Source organism: Pithys albifrons, chromosome 19 (genome assembly GCF_047495875.1).
Source record: "Pithys albifrons albifrons isolate INPA30051 chromosome 19, PitAlb_v1, whole genome shotgun sequence".
Lineage (NCBI taxonomy): Eukaryota > Metazoa > Chordata > Aves > Passeriformes > Thamnophilidae > Pithys > Pithys albifrons.
The window spans coordinates 6,004,728-6,028,776 of NC_092476.1; the positions used below are offsets into that span (position 1 = coordinate 6,004,728).

The 24,049-nt window shown below is 41.1% G+C and overlaps 1 protein-coding gene across 5 annotated transcripts in view; it reads right to left on the reverse strand.

Moving 5' to 3' along the window:
• ABCC3 (ATP binding cassette subfamily C member 3) overlaps positions 1-24,049 on the reverse strand; it is a 46,327-nt gene that overhangs the window by 7,562 nt on the left and 14,716 nt on the right. Inside the window, exons 5-22 of one of the 5 annotated variants that reach the window (XM_071573980.1) lie at positions 22,975-23,100; positions 22,122-22,183; positions 20,816-20,947; positions 16,616-16,834; positions 14,166-14,343; positions 13,242-13,403; positions 12,101-12,193; positions 10,611-10,814; positions 9,248-9,394; positions 8,754-8,841; positions 7,713-7,779; positions 6,447-6,573; positions 5,936-6,112; positions 4,956-5,123; positions 4,042-4,225; positions 3,019-3,124; positions 2,220-2,373; positions 634-841 (exon numbers count right to left, since the gene is read on the reverse strand). In XM_071573980.1, coding sequence (XP_071430081.1) covers positions 634-841; positions 2,220-2,373; positions 3,019-3,124; positions 4,042-4,225; positions 4,956-5,123; positions 5,936-6,112; positions 6,447-6,573; positions 7,713-7,779; positions 8,754-8,841; positions 9,248-9,394; positions 10,611-10,814; positions 12,101-12,193; positions 13,242-13,403; positions 14,166-14,343; positions 16,616-16,834; positions 20,816-20,947; positions 22,122-22,183; positions 22,975-23,100 — 2,602 coding nt within the window. Of the gene's footprint in view, positions 1-633; positions 842-2,219; positions 2,374-3,018; positions 3,125-4,041; positions 4,226-4,955; positions 5,124-5,935; positions 6,113-6,446; positions 6,590-6,675; positions 6,759-7,712; positions 7,780-8,753; positions 8,842-9,247; positions 9,395-10,610; positions 10,815-12,100; positions 12,194-13,241; positions 13,404-14,165; positions 14,344-16,615; positions 16,835-20,815; positions 20,948-22,121; positions 22,184-22,974; positions 23,101-24,049 lie in introns of those variants that run through there. The other 4 variants (XM_071573981.1, XM_071573982.1, XM_071573983.1 and 1 more) reach the window with 4 other exon arrangements.

Consider the following 24,049-nt stretch of genomic DNA (forward strand, 5'->3'; position numbering starts at 1 on the left):
CAGGATTCCACTATCCTGTCTACGTAAAACAGACACACAGGCATCCTCCCTGTTTTCTGGAAGCCTCCATGAAGTCCTAATGCTTCAACTTCACCTCAGGCCTTAAATCTCTTCTGCACCTCAGTTTTCATGTTTTCTCTCCAACTTACCTCTCTGAAGCTTCCATGTCACCTGTTCAACCACCTTGAGGGGCTTCACAACAAAATTAAGTGTTAGGCTGAGCTCAGACTTTGTATCTTGAGGTTACGTTGGTTTCCTTGCTTAGAATAGGATTTGGGGGACAACTTTCATAGAATTACAGAGTCACAGAATGGTTTGGGTTGGGAGGGACCTTAAAGATCACCTAGTTCCAACCCCCTGCCATGGGCAGGGACACCTTCCACTATCCCAGGTTGCTCCAAGCCCCATCCAACCTGACCTTGAACACTTCCAGGAATGGGGCAGCCACAGCTTCTCTCAGTAACCTGTGCCAGGGCCTCACCACCCTTTCAGCAAATGATTTCTTCCCAGAATCTTATCTAAATCTACCCTCCTTTTGGCAACTGGTAACTCCATTGGCAACTGGTGCTATGGCTTTTCCACCTAATTCCTCTTTCCTAAACATTGATATATCATGATTTTTTCTGCTCTCACCTTGCAAGAGGCCCAAGGCAGCATAGACTCCAATTCTCATGGTTGTGTTGTGCTGAGTCCCATTTATCACCGGCTCATTGGTCCAGTCACTGAGCCACACGTTGGCCCCAATGGCAGCAGCATTTTGACAGCAATACAGGAAACATATCGCTAAAGAAAGGACAGGGCTGACGGCCTTCATGTATTGCCAGAACACTGAGAGCTTTACCTGCAAAATCACACACCAAAGCTGGTTTGTACAACTCACACACGCAGGAGTTTAGAGAGAATTAAGAGGGGAAAAAAATTCTTTGTCAGGAGAACTGCTGAGTTCAAAACTGCTCAGACTTTAATACACCACAGAGAACAGTTCATCTGCCTGAGCCCCACTTCAGGGCAATGACTTTCAGAACAAGTCAGAAACTTCTCTGAAATACTCTTCTCCTCCATGCTGAGGAACTATATCTCATTAGTTTTGTGGGGTTTTAGTTTTAAAGACTACGCCAGAGGAGGGGGGAAAAAAAGGAAAGAAAAGAGGCTGATCAAATAGCAGCAAAGGATGGGTAACAAGAACAGGAGCCAAGTTTTTCAGGCAAAAGAAGCAACTTGGCAGGCTATCATGCTCAGGACTACTTTAAATGGCCTATTTCAGGAAAAGTGCTGAACATGCCTCCATTCTGTGCCTTTACAGCAACTTAAAAGAGGTACCAAATGCTGGTGTACCCCAACAGGAACACAAATAGATGATGCTTGTGGCAAAAAGTAAGGCTGCTATCTCAAAGGCAGTGCAAAAAGGCAGAGAAACCAAAAGAGATACTCAGGAAAAGACTCAGTCTCTAAAAAAAGGAGTAATTAAAAAAAAAACAAGTGTTGTTGGTTAGGGACTTTAAAGCTAAAATAATCCACAGAAAGAGTTAATTACATGTCTGTGCCATGGAAGATGCAGATCAGACTAAACAGGACACACTGAGCCTTCTGAAGTGGAGGGAAGGGGCTTTCTTTAAGCAAACCTCTCTGCTCCTCTTCCTTCTGCTGTTCCTTTATGTCCCCTTCTTTTACTTTCGTATTCCCATCTTCTCTTTTTCCCTGCTCCCATTTCATTCCCTGGCCCTGCTCAGGAGGAATACAGCCCCTCTGTACCTATAAGCATAAAATGCTCTCACATGGAGGTGGCAGGTATTTAGGCAGAGCAGATCCTCTGGCACCCAGCAGGCAGCTGGCTCGTGTAACCCACTGCTGCAGCTGGACTCAGCAGCAGCCAAACAGTTTGAAAACCAACAGTGCTGAAAGCTCTGCAAGGCAAAGGCAGGGCTGATGGAGTGCAGGGCTCCATGGTATCAAGTGACTGTGACAGGAGCTGGAAGGGATTTTTTCTTTTTTCTTTTTTTTCTTTTTTTTCCCCTAAGTATATAGCTCTTGCTGGGTGCCAAAACCTCTCCCAAAATCCCAAATCTGAATGATCAGTGGCCACCACAGTAACGCCTGAAGCCTGCAGTTGTGATTTATACAACACGTTTAACAGAACTGGATCAAGTGTTAAAGTAAAAATGATTCTTTTTCCAACAGAAAAGAAATACAGCAAAAGGGAGGGGGAAATCAAACCATACCGTGCCTGTTTCAGTGGTTTCAGTCTGAATAAGTTTCTCGTTAGCATTTTTTCTTGGCAGAGGAGGCTCTGCTGGCTTCTTCTCACAGACTCTTCGCTTCGTTGACATTTTGTTGGGACATTCTCCTCCCTCGGAAGACACTACACTAAGTTGCCTAGTTAAAACAAAGGAATCATTAGGAGTAAAAGGGCATATTGAGGCATGACTGGGATGCAGCAGATTGGACTTATTCCCAGCCCTTCGACTGAGTTCCCATGCCAGCCCCACTCACACTCTCTGGAAGTTCAGTGATGTCAGAAATACATCTAAGAAAGGCTGTGGCAGGGCCTGGGCTCTTTGGGAAGGGCCTTTAGAGGCTTCAGGGCAATGCAGACATTCCAAACTAAACCCTGAGGTTCTCTGTTTTCATATGAAAAGTAGTTGGACAGCATCTATGGGTATGGTTATAAAAACTTTTAAAGATTTCCAAGATTCTCAATGGAAAGGTGCAATGCAAAGGTTTTATCACACAACTGGCAGCAGTTTAGTGCTGTGTGGGTGAATACATACAGCAGTGTTACCTGAGAACCAGAGAGCTGCTTAAAGAAATTGGTTCAGTTCAGATTAAAAAGAGGATAGATGTTTGATCTTTTTTTGTGTGTTCTTTCACATCTATTTTCAAAAGGACACTATATCCATTTATTTGTAAGAAGAAACTAAGCAAACTAAAGCCCAGATGGAGAAGCAGTGTGTGATATAACATCTTTCAGATGTGTTTCACCCCAGACAGAGATTAGAAACACATGAACCTTGTGTTTACCTAAGGAACTGTTTGCGGACCTCGTTTGTCACCGGTTCGTTATCTGCCAGGTCGGTGTGGATGCTGAGGGTGTCTTCAGCCAGCAGGACTTCTTCCTCCTCCAGCACTGCAAGACAAGGTCACACCTCAGGTTTTCTGCCACATAAAGCAGAAAGAACAGGAAAAAGTGGCTATACAAAGCAAGAGTCATGAAAAATAATACCACAGCAGGAAAATCATAGTGCATAAACTCCCCCTTGGTTTTGCTTCTGTGCATCACTTCTCTGAACAGAATTGTAAACATCTTGTGAGGCAGGCTGGCTGCCAAACGCATTTACATCACATTCCTCTAACACATCAGAATGTCAGGGAATAGTGTTACAGTTGGTTTCAGCTAAATTCACTTTTAGGGCACATTCTAGGCACGATCTTGGGCTGGGGGAGTCACATCAGGAGCTCCCGCAAGCCTCTGCTGCTGCTCGAAGATGTCGTGCATGTTCCTGTGAGCCTGGCTGGAGAGCAGCAGTGCTGCAATCACAGAGCGTGGGAACACTGTCACACAGGGGAAACATTTACCAAAATGCTTTAATCTCGTACCATTTTGTCAGAATCAAACCAAGCTGAAAAGTAACCCAAGATTACAATGTCGTTTGAACTTTGCTACATGCAAAAAACCAACCACACATAAAGAGAAAACACACCAGACTCTGGGTACCCCTTTGATAGCAAGCCCAGTTTATTCTTGGCTACTTCGTTTTCCTGATGAGCTTGGGTTTGCTAATTGCAAAATAAATTCCAAAGTTTAAAATAATTTCTATCATAAGAGCTGGGTTTCTTTTCTAGGAGAAACCACATAAAATTTTGAAAGGAATTTGTGAAAACATTTCTCAAAAATACAGGCCTGGCCACGATAATAATTTTCACGGTAGTGCAGAAAGGCAAATGCCAGGTTGTCATGAAGACAACCTGGGACACTTTACAGAGAAAATATCTGTAATCTTGTTGACAGAAAAAGATATGTTTTAAGAAAAAGCAATACTGTACTTGTTGGTTCATCTTCTTCAATGTCTTCATCCAATGCATAATTTCTCAGGAATTCTGCAAAGGCCTTGTTTTGTTTCAGAAGGTCTTGGTAAGATCCCATTTCAGAGATTTTGCCGTCTACCAGCACAACAATATGGTCTACCTGAGGTAGGAAGCTGATGCCATGGGTCACCAGGATTCGAGTCTGGATAGGAAAAAAGACAAAAACCCAAATCTCTCAGTTGTCACTGTGGGGACTAACACTACACAGTAAGCCAAAAATGACTGTATTTTTGGGACAGGGAGTGAGTTATTGTGTCAAGGTGAAATGCGTGTGGAAATAACACTGTCTTCATTAGCCAAATGAGCTTAGAAGTATGTACTTGAACTTGCTATGCTCCAACTGATGATATAACCATAGAAGGAAGCAAACCAACAGAATTATCATTCCCTGTTTCTGTTATGCTGATTTTCTTTGCAGCCCTTCTCTGTTCAGCTCTGAGATAATTCAAGAAGATCCTAACAGGAGCAGGAGTTGCAGCAAAGCAATTCCAGTTCGGCTGCAAGTTGCCAAAGGCCTCTGTAACATCCGTATCTGGTACAGCTCCCTCCCTGCACACCTCCAAGTAACAACAGTCAATGCTGCCAACCTGTGCAAGTTTCTGCAAATGCCTTGTTTTTGGGAGATCTCACAGCAAGGATTTTAGAAGACAGCAGGTCTCCGCCTCTACATGTTCTGACCAGCACACATCACTTCTGGGCCTGTGTAAGCAGCAGCTCATCACAGTGTGAGAAAAGGTGTCCACATTGCCAGCTACAGACAGAAATCCAGGAACCAGCTGGCACCCAAGCCTTGGTGGTGAAACAGCTTTCCTGTTACCCATCAGCATTCCCGAGCTGTGTGCATTTTTAAGAGGACTTAAATGCCAGCTTACTTTTCCTTTAAGCACCCCATCTGGACCAATGACTTTGTCAAAGATGTGCTTTGCGACGTGCGAGTCCACGGCAGACAAGGGATCATCTAACAGGTAAATGTCAGAGCCGCTGTACACGGCACGGGCGAGGCTCACACGCTGCCTCTGCCCACCTGACAGGTTGATGCCCTGCAGGGAGAGAGAAGAGAACAAAACGTATCACACAACAACAGCTCTGACTTTTCATGGCTCTCACCCAGCCTCAACACTCGGATGCTAAATTGAAACGTGAGATGCTGAAGAGAATAACCCGCCTCTAGATCTGTTTGTTCACTGCCAAACTTCCACTCACCCAGCAATCTGGAGATGGAGTAAGGCTCTTTTTAATAAGCTCCTGAAGGGAGCTGTTAAAACACAAAACTATAAAAAGGAAACCCATCAATTAGGATGTAAAATGTAAATTTCAAAGCAGGGCTGTGGCACCTGGAACATCTTTCACATCTTTCATCCTCCATACAAATCCACATCTCCACTCCATTTCATGAAATCTAGCTTAGTGGCCTATGAAAAATAAACAACTCTGTTGTTAATCACAGATGTAGAAGTTCCTCATTAAAATGTGTTAAGGGATGATCATATCATTTTTTTACTTGAAGCACAACCATATGTTCCCTCCCTTTTTATCCCTGCAGGAAAAGAAATGCCTTTACTTAGTCCAGACAGATGCACGTTTACAATTGCAAAACAATTGGAGGGTGCTCTGATCTTCCAGGGCTAGGTATGCAATTCTGTATCACAATACAAACACACATTTAAAGTTATGAAAAAGTTTAAGTCCAACCGCCCTCCACAGAACTGCCCTGCATGTTTTTTAGTGTTGATTGTAGCAGGGATGCCATTGTAAAGTTCAAACCAAAACAGGTTCTCACTTCACAACATTCTCTCTTTAGCTAGAGCAGGAAGCACCAAGCAGGTCTCACTTGAAAAAAAAACATAACTACCTTCTCTCCTATCTCTGTCTGATCTCCTCCTGGCAGCACTTCCAGGTCAGTTTTTAAAGCACAGGCCTCCAGGGTATTTTGGTATTTTTCCTCATTAGGAGCTTGGCCAAACAAAATGTTATCTTTCAGTGTGGCGTTCTGGATCCAGGCTTGTTGAGGCACATAAGCAACAGAACCCTAGAACAAGGAGGGAGAAAGGAAACCTCTGACTTTAACAAGCAGCAATTCATGCTTACAGCTCTGATTAAGATCTGCAGCACATATGTAGCTCCTAGTTTACATATATTGACATTATACATGTGTGCTAATTGCTAATGGATAGTTGATGGAATAAGCAAAGTTCATAACAAACCCAACTGAACAGGTGTGGGCAAAACTCAAACACACAGACAAGCTGCCAGAGGTGCAAAGAGAATTCCCTCTGAAGCCTGAGGTACATTATAAGCAAGGGCAGGCATAAGCAGCACATTTCCATACCATCATTAAACGGCATTGTAACCACAGTACCAACCTTCACAGCCACTTCTCCTTCCAGCTTTTCCATTTCACCCAGGAGAGCAGACACCAGAGACGACTTCCCACAGCCAACCTGGCCAACAATGGCAACCAAAGAACCACTGGGGACCAACATATTTATACTGTGGAGGAAATAGGCTGGAAATTAATTAAACATTAGTTTACTAAAGGCATCAGGGGTCTTTAAACCAGGGCTGAAACACACAGTGATAAATCAGCCTGACCTCAGCCTGACTGGGAATAGTAAGCATAGCTTGGTCACTGGTCTTCTCCTCCCTTTCTTGAGTACAATCAACTGTAACCAGAACTGTAGGAGCAAATGGAAACCCAGCATTAATCTACCTTGCTTGTTTCCAAAGCAGTAGGATTTGTAACAAGCCTTCTAAGACTGCTGTGTCCTATCAGTCCATCAACAAGTCAGATTGGGTTAATAAGCATTTTGAAAGCAGTCTTCCAGAAGCATATTGGTTTTTAATTTTGAAACCAAGAACAATGGTAAGAAGTTGTGAGTGAATACATCCCATCTAAAAATGTTCAAACCCCTGCAGAACTATATTTCCAGTGCTAGTAAACAGGGCTTACAATGACACAAGAAAGACAAGATTGCCTCAATGAAAATCTCTTACTGTTTCCCCCACTATGTTCTTAAAGGTACCACTTTAGCTCCTGGCTTTGAAGGTGAACTGATACAGAAAGGACTGATGGACACAGTGTCTTTCCCATCAAGGTGCCTTTCACTAAAGAACTCAAGCCAAACTTCTGTTTGCCCAGATCATGATGCATAACATGATATATGCTCCCAGGCAAATTTTGTTTGTATTCATTCAAATAGGCAAATGAGCAAAACATGCATGCCCATAGTCTGGAGACAGCCCATCCACCACCACAGGGATAAGTCTGCCACAAGACTCTTAAAAAACAGACCACTGTTGGCACAATCAGATCCAAACACAGACACGTCAACTCTCCTTATAATTCATCAGATGAATTTCATTTGTCCAATGCTTCAGTTAAAAAAAGTCTGTTTAAGAAATTTACATAGTTTTTCCGTCTATGCCAGTTGCTGTGGAGTTAAAGCCTCACAGCACTGCTCTGTAAAGCCTAAACACCATGAAACATGAGGATTAGCTCCATGTTTTAAAGGCAGAAGAGGTACACATATGTGATGTGTAGTTTATACCAGACATCTTTCAAACAGACCTCCCAGGAGCCAGAAACTGGGTAGATGTTGTATTGCAATTGCACCAAAAAAAAATCTTACTCTTTCAAAGATGGCTTAAGCTCCTTTCCCCAGCTGAACGTCGCATTTGTTACACTGATGGCATTGCCTGTATGACAGAAACACAACAGAGGAGGCAGGAAATGTGTTACACAGAACAGCACAACTGAGAGACAGGCAAAGAGAGGAATCTTTATTTATGGGTGTTTCACACACCCTGCACTTCCCTCTTCTACTCGCATTCTACAGTCTCATGCCTGTGGGTCACAAGACAAGTGCGTTCAAGAGTGAAAATTACCCACTGCAGCTTAAGCTGTAGACTGAGTTAACAGACCCAGCTGAAAAGCTGCTCTGCCTCAGCATCCCTGTGCAACTGAGCACAACTTTACTTCAGAAACCACTTTCAAGTCAGGAAGAGGTCACTGCATGCTGTTGACTTTGATGCATCAGATTAAACTGACTGTGCAGGTTTTGCTTGCCACACTAATCAGTTATAGATCCACAGGCTTTCTTTACCTCCTGGTGGGGTGGTGTAGAACAGTAATTGCAGGACAGCCACACAGCCATTCCTCCTCCTCTGCTGTGGCATCACATACAGCAAAGTTTCAAGCCACAGTATCACCAAAGTCATGTTAAACATGTTAAATGTTTGCATGATAAAACACATTTTCTTGAGACCACCTGGCTCGCTCAGTTGTTTTGGGATACTGTTTCCAACAGAATAAACCAAAACAGTGTACAAAGCTCCTGAGCATTTCTGCAGTGTGAAAGGCTGGAACAAGCATTGCTGTCCCTAGTCAGTGGATGCTCTCCATATTTAGTGCTGTGAGCATTCAGTACATTGCAGATGCAAATTCAGGCCTAACAACCTCAAAAATACTGCAAGAAACTTGTCTAATTTCCATATAGCCTGAACACCAAGCACATACTTTTCAAAGCAGCAGCTTCCTCTTTTTTTTTTCTTTTTTAACCCAAGATTACTATTGTTATTTTCTTGTTGCCGTTTTTCATAACTCAATCAGTCCCAAACAAATATAAGATGCTGCTGCATCAGTAGAATTAAAAAAATACCAATGTCTTTACCTGGTGCAATCACCTTTGTTTCCACACAATTTGGATCAAGTTCATCATGACTCAGGAAATGCTGAATTCTCTTTAGGGAAACGCTTGTCTAAGAAAAGAGCATGGTGTTATTTTATTATTCCTTTAATGAGGACTTAATGCTCTTACTACTGAAAAAGAAAGCATGCACAATGGCTTAAGCTTTCCCCCCATGGGCTTCCTGAGCAGTGAGTCATTCTTTCCCTGCAATCAAGTCTTATGCTGAAATCCAAGCTTTTAACTGCAAAATTTCTCAGACCAAGCTGAATTTATCTGAGTGAAGCAAAATTCATAGACAAGCTTACTCAGATGATGTCAGGCTTTCCAAGACAGGGCAGCAGTAGAGAAAGGGTATTAAAAAGAAAAACCAGCTAACAGACAGATGCAAAGGAGCTCTGCATTCCAGAAATCAAGGACATGTGGGGTTCTTTCTGTTCAAGTTGTTCAGAACAACCCATGTACCAGACTGTCCTTACCTGTGCAATGTTGCTAATGACTTGTGGAAGCATATTGAGGGGAAACTTTAAGATATTGAACAAAGAGAGTGAGACAAAAGCCTTTTCTGCATCCAGGATATTCTTCTCATCCACTGAGACATACACAGCAAATGTCGTCAGTGCTACCTGAAAGTCAGAAAGGGAGTTTACTGTGAGACGTGTTATATTCTGACATTTTAAAAAAAGCACTCAAGCCTGATGGGCATCTTGGAAATAAAATTATCAACCACAAAATTCCTCATTTCTGACCTTTTCAATTCATTTTAAGAATGGCAGGTCATAGGGACAAGTTGTACAAAAAAGGGCATGCAGAATAAAATAACTTTCAGATTACTCATGGCTATATTCTGTTGAACTAAGAGGTTCAAGAGGTGAACTACAGAACCTGGGTAAATAAAAAGAAAAAAACATTATCAGGCTGTGGCTTGGCTGCTTTTCACTCTCCACCCAAATAGAATTTCCTATTGTAAACTATGGGCTAAGCAAACAACCTCCACTAACCAATAGAAAAGGAAGCAAGATCCAAATTATTTGCTGTTTTGCTCTATGACAGGGAACATCCACTGTGGAAGGGCCATCCTATGCATGAAACTAATGGCAAGCAGGAACTGGAATGTGTATTGGAGGAACTTTAAGAAACCAAAAAAGTGGCAGGATCTCAAGGCTGGTCAGGGCACTTCTGCAGGGTTCAGCCTTTGATCTCAAGAATAGCTGGCCATGAATACTTTTGACCAAGGACTTATCTGAATGGTTTTATTCACCAAAACCCTTTCTGCAGAAGGGATCACAATGAAATGAAGTGGAAAACAAAGGGAAAGACAAAATTGAAGAAAAAGCATTTCAGAATTGGCAATGTGTCATTTGGGCTTTAGTTTTTACATTAAATCAATCTCTCTTTTAGATTGCAGAATAATTTGATAACTTCCTCTCCCACTAAAACAGGGAGAGCACTGTAACATGAAGGTAGAAATGAGAGGTAAAGACAGACATTGTCCTGACTGACTCAATTAAAATTTCTTTTGCTATTTTTGCTATTCACGGATATCTCAGAGGTTTCAAATTCTAGTTTCAATTTGTTATGGGAAGTACTTTGAAGTGGTTGGAAATTCTCCCGAGACAGCTATTCCCAGCTTCCAGTGGCAGGCTTTATCACAAAATCCTTTCATACCGATTAACAAAAAGGCTCTCGAGAACAGGGAACTCTGATTGAAAGCATGTGAGTAATTTTTTCAATAAAGTATTTACATTTTATTCCTATGTACATTTAGCAAGCAGAAAGCCTCACACTCATCCTTCAAGGATGTACTTGCACAGCTTAGAGAGTCATGCAAGTTCAATTTACCAGGAATGGTGCGCTGATCCAAGCAAAGGTGGACAAAGAATTGAGATAAGCAGATTTTTTCAAAACTTGCAGCTCATTCTTTCGTATCTCCAGGACCTTTTCTGAAAAGGATGGTTCCCAAGCATACAGCTTCAGCACCTTGATGCCACCCAGGATCTCATTCATTAATTTAATGCGAGAGTCTTTATATCGCATTTGTTCCACCTGGGTTATTGGTAAACACAGGAGACAAAGTGTCACAGCAAGGACTAGAAGAGAGCTTTCAACATATGTCTCACAGCTGTGATGGTCCTTGGGCTATTTCTAAAGAGGATGCAAAATGTAATCACAGAAAGCCAGACTGTTATCAGTAAGCTTATTGTGCAAAAGAAACCAGAAATCAAAGAAACTGCCTGGAGAGCAGAGTACAAAAGCTTTCCACTCGTCTTCACTGTTAGGGGCTACGTTTTCAAACCATCTTAAAGAAAGATTCAGGCACTTCCCAAAAATACTACTTCCTTCCATTTCTTCGGAGTTTTTTTTCTTGATATGCTCAGTTGTATTTCTTTTGGCACCCATTGAAAATCGTGGTTACTCCTAGTTGTTTTTTTCCTACATACTTGAATATAGTGCTTCATTCAGTTACTAAAAAAATAAAATCCCTGATCAACTGTATAGACAAAATTCATACACACATTCACAGCAAAATACGCAGCTCTGAGCATCTCATAATGTGCAAGGGAGAAAAGGAATGTTAATATTAACATGTCACCATCAAGAGATTTAATAGAAAGCCTGGATGTCTCTAAGCATGCAATAATACAACTCTGTTACTAAGGCTGTGTTTAAATGTCATAATTTATATTCATTTTCCAACTCATAACTTTTTTACATCAATAGTTTTTTCTTTTTTAAATCTTCCAAACAGTCACTGATAGGCTGCACAGCACAAGCCATTTATTAGATTTTTTTTCTAACACAAAGCCAGAGGGCACTGTTATATTGGTATTTTTTCAGCCTTCCTTGACTAGAGACAACTAAGACTACAAAGACAGGAATAAAAGATCCTTTTACTTTAAGGTAAAAAACGAAATTTGGCCCAGCTCAGCAGCAGTGAATGTCAACACTGGCTATTAGCATAAAAACCAAGCTGCCAGGTTTTACTCCCATCTCTGAAAACATTCATTTGCAGCTTAAAGAACAGCATTTATTTCACTGTCTTTCTCTAAATACTCCTAGAGGCAGATACCAGGTGAAGGCATATGGAGACAAAGAAATCTCTTGCTAATCCCAAAAGCTTCTCCCAGAGCATGAATGCCACACCTTTCCCTTAAACAGCATTCAATTCGCTATGGAGAAACTGTCTAAGAGGATACAGTTATTAAATATATCAGTGCAATCTTATAAGTAAACTGGTGCAAATGGCATCTTATTAAGAACCACTGATACCTTCATGTCTCATAGTCCAGCTGCCAATTCAGACAACGTTACCTTCGCCAATGGTACCTTACCTGGAATGCTCTGGTTTTTATTGCTATTGCAGAGTTAAATGGGATAAGTAAGACCATCACAGCAACTCCAGCCAGCACAGAAGGCCCTAAAGCCTTGATTTAAAGAGAAAAGGTAAGTTGTTGTTGTATCCAAGTGCTGCTGTTCCCTGTGGTCAGCATTAAAACAACAGTAGGTTATAAAAACACAAATTAAGAGACAAGTTGAACTTCTCCCAGTGAAGTGTTCTGATTCCACAGAGCAATTGTGAAGAGGTGACAGGAAAATAGGGCAGGAACCACTCTGAATCATTATTATGCTAGTATTGATGATAGTAGAGGACTCTGTGATTTACCTAGTAAGTGGTTCCCAGTAGGAGGGGAAAATAAGTTTGAACTAATGCAAATACAGAGCAAATGTAAAAAGGGAACAAATAAGCTACAGAGAAAGAATTTTGTCCTTGACTTCCCTCTGACCAAGGGAACTGTAATTACTGAATTAACCCAGTACCCCCAGTGTGAGTACAAGAATACAAACTGCTGCCTACCAGAGCTCAGCTTCCAGTGGAGCAGTAACTCATAAGGCTGCTGCAATTTAATGGCTTTCGAGTCTAATTCAATATGGTAAAGTTTTTGCTACTGTTTAATGCAGTAAAAGCGATTGATTTCACAGAAACATTTTTAAGGCTGAAAGCCAGTGCTCAAAGTGAACCTGGAATAAACCTGAAATGTCGTCACTGTAGCAAAGGAAAAATTAAGACTATTCTAGATGAGATTTGTTTCACATTGACTTGCACAAAACTTTATATAGCAGGATATAATCTCTACACATGGCTTACATTTTCTATGTCCAGGTTTTTTGTTTGATTTGGTCTCTAGACCATTTCCCTCAAGCTCTCATTTGTATTGACTACTGGGAACACTGATGAGTCCAACATAGATCCCATGAAAACAGAGAGGACATAAAAAGGTCATCTTCTGCTTCAAATGTCCTATCTTGCCTACCAGCTGAACAAAATAATTAAGACACTAATTGAGGGTGTGCAGCAGTAAAAGCTACAGGACAATAAGTTTCTAAAAAAGCAGTGGAGGGTCAAAGTGACAACAAAAAACCCCTTCCACATAATTTAGAAGAACCGTGAAAAAAGTGTGACAATGTCTGTACCTGCCAGAGGAAATACAAAGCCAGAAATATCTGGAGTGGTGCAGACCACAACATGTTCAGGAAAGTCATCAGGTCCGTGAAACGTTGGGCATCCACTGACATCAAGTTGACAATTTCTCCAATAGTCGATGAGCGCTTTGCCGAGTTTGTGATGGCTAAGGACTGAGAAGGAAGAGAGGTTCAGTGGATTCACAATCTTGATAGACATGGAGAAACACAGAGAAGAAACCTTCAGTTATTAGCAAAACAAGACACTCCCCCAGAATGTGCTTCTCCAACCAAAATAAAACAATTCATCAATTCCTAATCTCCAAAGAACAAGACTTCATGCAATGGTTTGCTTGTGAGCAAGTAGCATGTAGCATTTCAAAGAAAACCTAGTTGGATCTAATATACTCATAGCACAAACATGCTATTCTCCTGGATCTCTCTTCCAAATCATAGAATGGCTTGTGTTGGAAGGGACCTTAAAGATCATTCAGTTCCAAGCACTCTGCCGTGGGCACCTTCCACTATCCCAGTTTGCTCCGAGCCCTGTCCAGCCTGGCCTTGGACACTTCCAGGGATAGGACAGCCACAGCTTCTCTGGGAAACCTCTGCCAGGGCCTTCCCACCCTCACAGAGAAGAATTTCCTCCTAACATTGAATCTAAATCTCTCTTCTTTCAGTACTTAAAGTGAATCAGTATTTGTCTGCTGTATGTCTGGTAACTTACCAGTATAGCCACATTAAGATGCTGATCACTAGAGAATTCTACAAAGCATGACACAGGTACTCCTAAAAACTTACCAAACCCCCAGTGTTACACATTCCAGGAGGCTGTTCTTCTCCAATATGCCTGATCTTCCCAAGGAATGTGAGAACTCAGGCCACTTGCTTGGCTATACACTGGTGTTCCAGTACATGAAATGATTCTAGTCTTACCTTTCGGTATATCACTCCAGTGATCCCAGTCCTCAGCCTCATCCCAGTAACAATGCAGTACTGGAAATGCTGGTGAAGTACCAGTGTCTGCAGCACAGCACAGACAAACATCAAAGCCGCAATCAAAAATCCCCACCAGGCTGGGGCATCTTTGTTCTTAATGAAGCCAATTAATACACTGTTTTTCAGTGGATTAGAGAAGGAAAAGGAAAAAGAAACAAAATTAGAAAAACATGCAGCAAGTTTAATGGGACATAACACAGCTTCTCCCAGCTACAGCATCCTGCCACATCCTCTCTCTAACCACAAAAAGCAAACAGCTCTGCAGGACACAAGCTGAGTTATGACTTCAGTCAAACAACATTGCAAAGATCCAGCAGCAAAACCTTAAGCATTGCCAGTGAGAAAGTCCATTTGCAAATGAGCCTGAAAATGAAAAATGAAGAGAAACTCCTGTTTCCTCTGAGATTCAGGGTTTAAACACTCGGCTCACTGTCTGAGCACTGTTAAGGCAGCCCCCCAGGGCTGGAGGTGAACGATAGGACAGAGTAGGGCAGTGCAGCAGAGCAGGCAAAACCAGCTTCTTACCCAAATTATCTCCAACCAGCCTGAGTGCTTCTGCCTGGGGTGTTTTCTCACAAAAAAAAAGCTAGATTAAAAGACATCCTCTTGGATGAATGCATAAAGAGTTCTTCACTCCTACCTTTTTTTTTTTTTTGTGAAATGGTAGTCCCATTAAACTGGCTGTAACATCTTTTATTGAGAAGCCATTTCTTAGTCCTCACAGCTGCTCTTGCTGCCAGACCTGCACACTGACATACAGCAAAGAAGCAGAGCTGCACATGGCAATGTCCAGTGCTCTCAAAAATCACATTTGGGATTTCAGACTACTAACCACAGTATTGAATTGTCAAAATACAGGAGGGACAGAGATTTGCCTCCATAGTTCAAATAACCAGAGGGGCAAAAGTACACCTGGAAACTACAAATTCTTGAGGTACAAAGCCTTGTGGTAGAAACATGAGGTTGCTACATCCTTCTTCTTCCAGTCTGGAGAGACTTTTCCTTCTGCACTACTCCAGTCAGTGGACAACTCCAGGGAAATCTCTTCCTTGTGGCCCCAGTATGGGACTTACCAAATTTTTTAAAACATGAATCTATCTTACATGCAACCTGCCAGACAGCCATTTTTCATCTTCTCTTACCACTAGAAGGGCATTTACCCAGACTGCGGGAATTTAGACTTGAGAAGAAATTCCCCATAATATGCCTTGAGATATCACTGACAACATCCAGGAATTTATGCAAATTTGAGAAATTCTCAGAATAGGCTCTACTTAATGCGTTCACAGAAGGAAGCCAGCTGCCTCCTCTTCACCAGGGGCTGTGGAAGAAGATAAACTGTGAGCTATTAAATGTTACCACACAGGGTTGGACCCTCCTTTTAACAAATTTCAAGGTCTGTCACAAACCACCCACAGAACAACACGATCTCAGAACACTGGTTATTTTAAGAGATACTCATCTAGGAGCAGAGCCTTCTCTTCCCCACATCCACCTGCGGCCTCCATCCAAGCTCCATTCCTCTCTCATGAATTAATAGGACCATGTACTTTTCCATTAATAATTGTTTGATAGAAACTATGAGAAATGCTGGTATTTCCACTGTTACTTTCTGCTCAGTTAATGATTATCTGGGGAATTTCTCCCTCTAAGTATGATACTAATAGAGAAAAAATGTGGGGCTCCTGCAAATGCCTTTATGGATCAAGATGGGCAACCAGTCCCCTGGAGATGGAAGGTACAGGTGTTCCTTACACATGGAGAATTTGAGGACACACCACTTCTGTCATGACCTCTTCGGGTTTTTTTAATAGAATCATAACTTCCTTTACATGGAAATTTACTGCAACTGTGCCTCACACATTCTTATAGCTATGCACAACTAAGAGGACATGAACTCATCTAAGTGGCCCAAAACCTTTCCCAGATGACAGCAGCACAGCCAAAGCAACCACACACTTGAGCATCACGCTTCATCTGTAGAGTCACGCCACAGCTGCGACCACCACCAACACATGTGGGTATCAGATGTACAGGGACCACCAGATCCAGCCAGGAGTGCTTGGCTTTGATTTCACAAATAATCCTTTAGAAATGGGGAGAAATTGCTTGGACTGCCGCACAGAGCAACAGGGAATTTGCAATTCAAAGCTGTCTATTGGTGATGGGCAATTTACAAATCTTGCATTTCAGTGAAGCTTGTCCAATTTACAGCTGAGTCCACAATAAAGAACTCCTGTCTTATGGCATTTTTGTGGGAAGGTGAGGGAGCACACACTCCAGCACTGTGAGGGAAAGTAGCTATGCACTCCAAAAACAAATTCTCCATGCCAAAGCCAAGCCTCCATAGGGATTGCACATAGAAACTACTCACACAATAAACCAACCTTAAGAGCTGGGGGTTGACAAAAGTAAGTAGGTCTTGTATCAGCTTGAAGAAGGAGCCAATTAAGAAATAAGGCCCAAAGGTCCTCAACAAAGCTTTGAGAAAGGAAGGTTTCCTATTGTGTTTTTTGTCTCTGATCAGAACTTCTGCTTCCTCTGGACCATCGTCAACATGATTCAGCATATGGTTTGATTTCTTCATATAGGTCACATCTTCTTTCCTAGGGAAATGAAACAAGCGATTGGAGACATCTGAGAATGTCACTGTCCTCTGGATACAGAACTGCAGGAACACCCAAAGTTTGTTCCCTTCTTTGCTCTGCTACTGACCAACAGTAACACTTTCAACAAGCTCAAGGGGCACTCAGGGATTGGCCTCTCTTGTGTAATTATCTTTTCTTCTCTTTCTCTGCAGTACTTATGAGGTGCACTCCCCAGGCCAGAAAATCAATCACCATGGGATGAGAACATGGCCCAAAGAGGAGATAAAGTCTCAGCTTCCTTAGGCAGAGGACAGAACTGACTTTGGATCTTCAATTTCTTGCACAAGAATCCTCTAACTGTTGCTATGCACACACCACACAAGGCACCCTCACCTACTCCTCCTAAGCCTGTATTTGTTACTCAATTAGGAGCTGTAATAAACCTGTAGCCTTATCCGATCACACAGCTGCTTTCAGAGAAGCAGCCTGAATCCCTCTGGGGAGACAGGCACTGAACCAGGCATGGCCCTCTCAAAATACAGAGTTCTGCATTCCTGGAAACCCAAAATTCAGTACAAAATAGGACCTTCAAAGCTGAGACATCTCGGAGACCTGGAACACAGCTGTGTGAGGTTCTTACAAGGACAGAAACTTTGAGTTTAGGTGCCTAAATTTTACTCGGTCGACAATTTAAGCATTTAAACCCTGTTTGGCTAAGTGCATTTCATTAACCATTGGACACAATCATTGTAGAGGTTTTTTCCCAACCTTAATGATTCTAGAATTCCTTTCTTACTTTTTGCCTTTCTCCAGCTGTCAAATAAGCTAACAAAAGTGACCTCTTCTGCATACTCTGACTGACTGGTGACAAAAATGGACCCAACAGGCCCATTCTGCTCTCCAGGGCTTGAGGAGGGTTTTCTAGAAGTCCCTCTGGGGTTTAGTTGCCTGACTTCTGTTGCCCATCAGTAAAAAGGGGGTGCTCTGGGAAATTATTTCCTCCATGAACTGCTCTCAAAGATCAGCCTGGCAACTTTTCTACCAGCAAATATTGAATTGCTGTTGTTTCCTAGGGACTAGAGAACAATTTCCTGAATGTGAGACAGGAAAGTTAAGTCCAGGTGGAGCAGGGAGAAGGAAATTAGTCTGGGGCACATAGGCGTTACAAGAAGAAACAGATGGAAGAAAGACCCTAGAAACAGTGAAGAACTACCAGAAGGCATTTGAAAAATAACTTGTAAGTACTACCAAGTGAGGTTGGATTTATGATTTTTCATAAAGACTGAAGATTTTTTTGGAGCTGGTTGGCTGTAGAGTCAAATAATTCCAACAGCCTGTGAGCATTCAATATGATCAGTATGGCAAACAGTTCACAGGTAGAAACTTGTTCACATCCTTTCAGACAAAGGCATTTGCAAATCCCAATTTCTTTGCAATAAAGTTTGAGGGAAGCAGGAGAACCTAAACCAGACAATTTATTTTTCCCCCCCAGACAAAAACAGTGTTGTCTTTGTCTTTCCAGATCAAACCTGGAGAGTTTATGAGCAAAGCCTCGCTTTTCTGGCAACCAGACTGGTAAAACTCATTGAAGGATTTGAAGAAACAAGACTACTTGCCCCTGGCTTTGTGCTATTAAAGATGTTTATTACACTGAGTTAACAGCAATGCAATGGTTCTCTTGGAGCTAAAAGTCCCAAAGGGAGAAAATGCACTTCTAGTGTTTACTACACGTAGTTAGGTGAGGTCAGATTTTCAGCAGTGTGTGGGACTGCTCACACCCAGTTTTTCATCAAAGCAAAAAATGCCTGGTTTCAATTATTTATGGCAGGGCAGATAATAGGTACTGATTATCTCATGGGAAAACACACAGACTTCTCAATGGTGCTGACAAGGCCCTGCATCTTCAATCTCTCTTCATAAGGAGAGTCTCTAAAACCAGAAGCTAAGTAAAAATGAGGGAAAGTGCATTCCAGCTCTCTCTTCTCCATCCAGCACAGCTCTTTCTCAGAAGAAATTGCACTTACCAGTAAAGTGAGTGAGCAGAGACTTCAGCCATGCAAGCAAAGAGAGCAGAAGCAAAGAAAAAATACTCTTTGAGTGCTTTATTATCTATAGTAACAACTTAAATCCACACCGGACTCTGCTGCAACTCATTGGAAGCAAATTATTTAACAGCAATACACAAGACAGCTGGGAAGCAAAATGTAAAAAGAGGTTATGGAACAACAATATGATAATCATTACCATAAAACAAGTTTAAAGCACTGGCTATGCCAGAGTTGCAACTCATTAAGTTTTGAAAAATAAATTACTACTATGTACACCGGAAATACTTTTCATGACACTTTCAACATGTGTAGAACTCACCACAGAATTTTTAATGTCATAAAATCTTGCTCAGAGCAGATTTAATGACAGTTAAAAGCAAAAAAAATGTTTTTACAATGGCTCTCAAGCAACTACCTCTAATGTTATTTGACATGAAGTAATAGAGAATACCTACTTATAACTGAAGAATAAGCAAAGCTTTTAGAGTTCTGTGAAACCCAGCAATCTGGAGTACAGTGATTTCCTTTGTTTTTGCTCTTTTCCCTGTCTTAGAATTGTTATAGTTGCCACAAAATTTTACCTGAGCTAAACACAAGTCATAATTTATGGTTACATTCATTGCCAACTGGCCCCAGTTTGTATGAATAACTTCCAAAATGCAATGAGTCCCAACACAAAACTCCAGGCACGGTTTCTGGTTTCATAGCAAAAGTTTTCCTGGACCCCAAGCACTTGTGCACAATGATTGTGCTCTTACTATAAAACAGCCTGGGGAAGTGAGATTTATGTCTGTGCAAAAAGACCAGAACCCAGACAATGCACATTATTCCACACCATAAATATAGAGACATTAATGGGAAAAAAAAAATAGAAACAAACCCTGAAGCAGAACCATAACACATCCACACAGAGCACTAGTGGACAACTGCTGGTGTTAGTGCTGGAAATCTTTCAAATTTTAGCTGCGAAGTGGAGCTCTCCACATCATATTTAGCCTTGCCAAGAAGCTTACAACTCTCTCCCAATATTAGCACATAACAGGGTCTTTCCAATTTGGCAAGGATATGCACAGAAGAGAACAGAGGAAAGCCTCCACACAGAGAAGAAATCTCCACAATGAAAGGAAATGGAAGTGCAGGCCTCCTCCTTATTGACATTTTTCATTTGAAACACACTATTATCACGTTTATTTGTTTGGAAACATCTTGGACACTAACCAGTGGGAGAAGGAAATACAGTTGCATAATAGATAATTTCCTAAGATTGGGCTAGGACAGGACACACAATAAGAAGGATATCCTCTCCAGCAGGGATGTAACTGTAGACAAGTTCTGACCCTCATCCCACTTCCATCAGAGACTATGACAATTTTGCTGCTAACTTTCTAGGCAACAGGAATAGAGTCTCAGCAATAAAGTGGGATATCTCATCCCTCCTGCTTTTACGTATTTTGAGCTTTCTATCTTTACTGTCAGGAAGTGAAGAGTTGCTCACTGCTAAGAGCCTGAAGGCTAAAAATACTGTCAGGCCAAAACACTCATGATGGGGATGATGACAAATTCCTTTTGGTTAATGTGTCCAGAAGTTGTGCTCCAACATGCCTAGGAGGGATGCAACTATGCAGTTTCATATATACCAGCTCAGTGATCAAAGGTGTTCATTTTCCGACAACCCAACCAACTCAATCCCTGCTCCTCACGGGAAGTGGCACTACCTGTTCCTGGAGATTTTAAGCACTGAGTTAAAAAGCGTGTTGGTGGCACACAAGCCCTCCAGGGCTCCTGTTTGCCTTTGCCTCAACATATTAAAATAAGCACATTTTACTGTTAATGTGAATGAAGAACAGAAAAGTTGAAGAGGCAGGTGCATTTTTAGTTGGCTCATTTTCATGGACGACAATGTTGAAACAACTCGGATAATCTCTGTTTGCAGACTTGTTCCTATACTTACTGTTTGCATTCTGCTTTTTCTCTGTCCCACTCTTTACTCAGTTGCTGCACGATAGTTTTTGAAGTATCATCTTCATTCAGCGCCCACAAATCTTTTTCTTCAAGAGGCTTTTTGTACCCATGAATTGCCATGCTGCACATATGGAGAAAAACAGCCCAATTCAATCTGGGTAATAGTGTAATAGTACTTAAAACATTGCCAGTAACTCTAGGGCTATTAAGCCAACAAAAGCAAGAAGATACTCCACCGAATGGGTGATAATTACACCTTCATCTCCCTTTGTTCCTTTTTTTGATGTTTGCAATTAAGGAAGGGACATGATGCATTTTTGATTACATGTATTTTATTGAAAACATCACTTCAGAAAAAAAGGACAATAAAAATCAACTACCAGAAGCATTTGAATGAAATGTGGTGGTAGATGAAAACAGTGAAGCTTTAGAAGTGAAAATAATTAAGTCTATCTGGAATAACAGATAGAGGTGAGCAAAATGGAAGAACGGAGGTCACTGAAGTTAAAGGAAAATCGTATTTCTCTGAAAACTACAGTTCCTCAACTGTAAGGGGAGTTTTGTCAAGGGATACAAACATCTACTTGCCAAGAATCTTGATGGGGAAGCTGAATATTCAAAACTCTCGAAGTTCAGAAAGGTCTCACCCTCTCACTAAAAAGAACTTTACAGGGCTGTTACCAGGACAATAAAGTTACATGGATGGAAGAATGAAGATCTCAACATTCTCAAGTACTACAGAAAACCTGAGTCTTAACATGACTTTTGGCAACTGTTCCACTTCTTTATCATGGAGTAGAAGGCCCAATCTCAAATCTGCATTTTTAATACACATACCTTTTGTCAGCAGTCTCAATTGGTGGTAATCATTTGTATACATAACCCAGTTTACTTTCTCTCTTGCACTGAGTATGTCCTTTTAAGAAAGCATTCACCCACAAACCTCAACAGGAAACAAAATGCACTCAGATGGGTGAAAGGTTGCCATGTTTAATCTTGTGGAACATAGTTACATCTTGGTTTAGGTTATGTTCCAGCATGTGGGAAGCAGAGGCAGGCTGTACACCCTATTAGTCATGCCACAGCTGTTGCCACCACTCTTCAGAGGAAAAGGTTGGGCTGTGTATTTCTAAAAAGGCAAATGCTAGAAGTGCTGACACCACTATGGATGAAAGAGCATCCAACATCAACTACTTGGAGAGAGAAAGTCTCTGTGCTGCTAACTCTGTGCAGCACAGATCACAGATAGAGTTTGGGCTTGTCAGCTGTCCAACAGCTTGAAAAGAGAAGCTCACCTTGTAAACCACCAAAATGTCAGTCTTGACAGGAAGCCTGAATTTAACTCTGGACATGGATTCTATAACGAAATTATCGGAGAAAGAAAACCAAAATAAAATAAACCATCACCTTAACAAGACAACAGTCTATTTTGATCAGTTTTGGTATATTATATAATACATTACCCGTGTGTACCTATGTCCTAACTAGACATAAAATTGATTTCTTTCATTTCCCAAGCCAGACAGAACTCCTTTTATCTCTAAAAATCGCTTCATATACTGCCTTTAAATCACACATATAAAGCGAAATGTCATTCTACAGTTTCTGAAATGTTCATTTTAAGACGTGAACTCAACTTCTCTCTCAGCTTGGTTCAAACATAAATCCAATTATAGAGATCACTTTATGAACTGGAGAAGAAATTTAACCTGTGACACCACTAATATCGTCTGTTATTAATGTTTTTCTATATCTATTCTCAACACATATAGAACTCATTTATTAAGACAAACCTCATAAACCTTTGCTAACTCTATATGAATTTTCAGCATCTCAATAAAAACCACTCTTGAAATAATTAGTATTACACTTTAACGTTCATAAATGTAATTTAAACTGCTGTGAAGCAGCAAGCAGGAGTGCTGCTCTCACTGCACAACTTCCAGTAATTTCTGATGGCACATATAATGGAAAAAGGCTTCCAATCCCAGTATTACTCTCCATACCCAGTGTTTTGCTAGAGGGTCACTAACTACTGCCATCTCAATGACAATCCAAAGCTGTTTTCAATGACAAGTACTCTCAGTGGAACTCTGAAAACATGATACAGTCTGTAAAATTCAAATAAAGCAAAGTGAAAATACTCACAGTATCTGTATTGACAGGGGAAAAAAATGGAGGCTTCTCTTTAAAACATGAAAGGATCAACTCAACAATTATTAAAGCAAAGTAGATGTAAAACGTGGTAAACCTGAACCTTTCATTTACATGGCCCTAGAGAGAAAAGAAACACTGTAAATGATTCTTTTTATTGTACTTCTCAGCCTCCCCCCAACACACACACACAGACTCTCTCTCTTTACTTTTTTCACAGTTCTTTTGGCAATTCCTTTCTTCCTCTGCAGCTGAATACTGCAAGGTAGTCGCTAGCAGGAATTATCTCCCAAAAGTATGCACATACTCTGTCAAGTGCCTAAGAACATGCTTATCTCCAAGCTTTTCATTAAATTATGTCAAGTTCAAAGTGCTTATACATCCTCACTGCATGCAGACACCCTCTGGAATCAGGTCTACATAACATCCTTTTAAATTACCTCTGGGGGTTCTTGCAAGATCATGTCTTAAGCATAGGAATTGTCAACCCAGATCAGAGAACATCCTTTTACTTTAATACTTTGTCACTGACAAGGAGTCAGTGTTAAATACTTACAGAAGAAGCTGCAAAAAACTGCATAATAACAGTTCCATCTGCTCCAGAGATATTTTCTTTTCTAATCATGAGTCTGCAGTTTACTTAAAATTTCTTGCTGTGAGGGTATGTCTTTTATATAGCTCTTTCATACCCTAATGTCATCATGAACATTCTCATTGTTCACTTAAAATGTTTAAACCTTAAGTACAAGAGAAAGAATATTTGGTTCTCGGCAGTTGCAAGAGGAGAAATGTTACCCAGACCTGTTGTGGCTCAGCACCCATAATTTCAAGTTGATTAAGGATTCAAAGGTTGATAGTCCAATATTTTTACTTATTAAAATTGCCTCTAAGTGGTGTTTGAAATGGTCTCACCAGATTGCAGCTATTATCTGAAGATGTTCTGCCCAGACTGTCATTTAAGGTTTAATTCAATCTCTGCTGGAATATTTACAACAGCCTGGTACAGTAAAATCCTTGCTAACAAGATAATGCTGCTAATAGTTACAAAAAAGCAAGTATAAAAACAAGA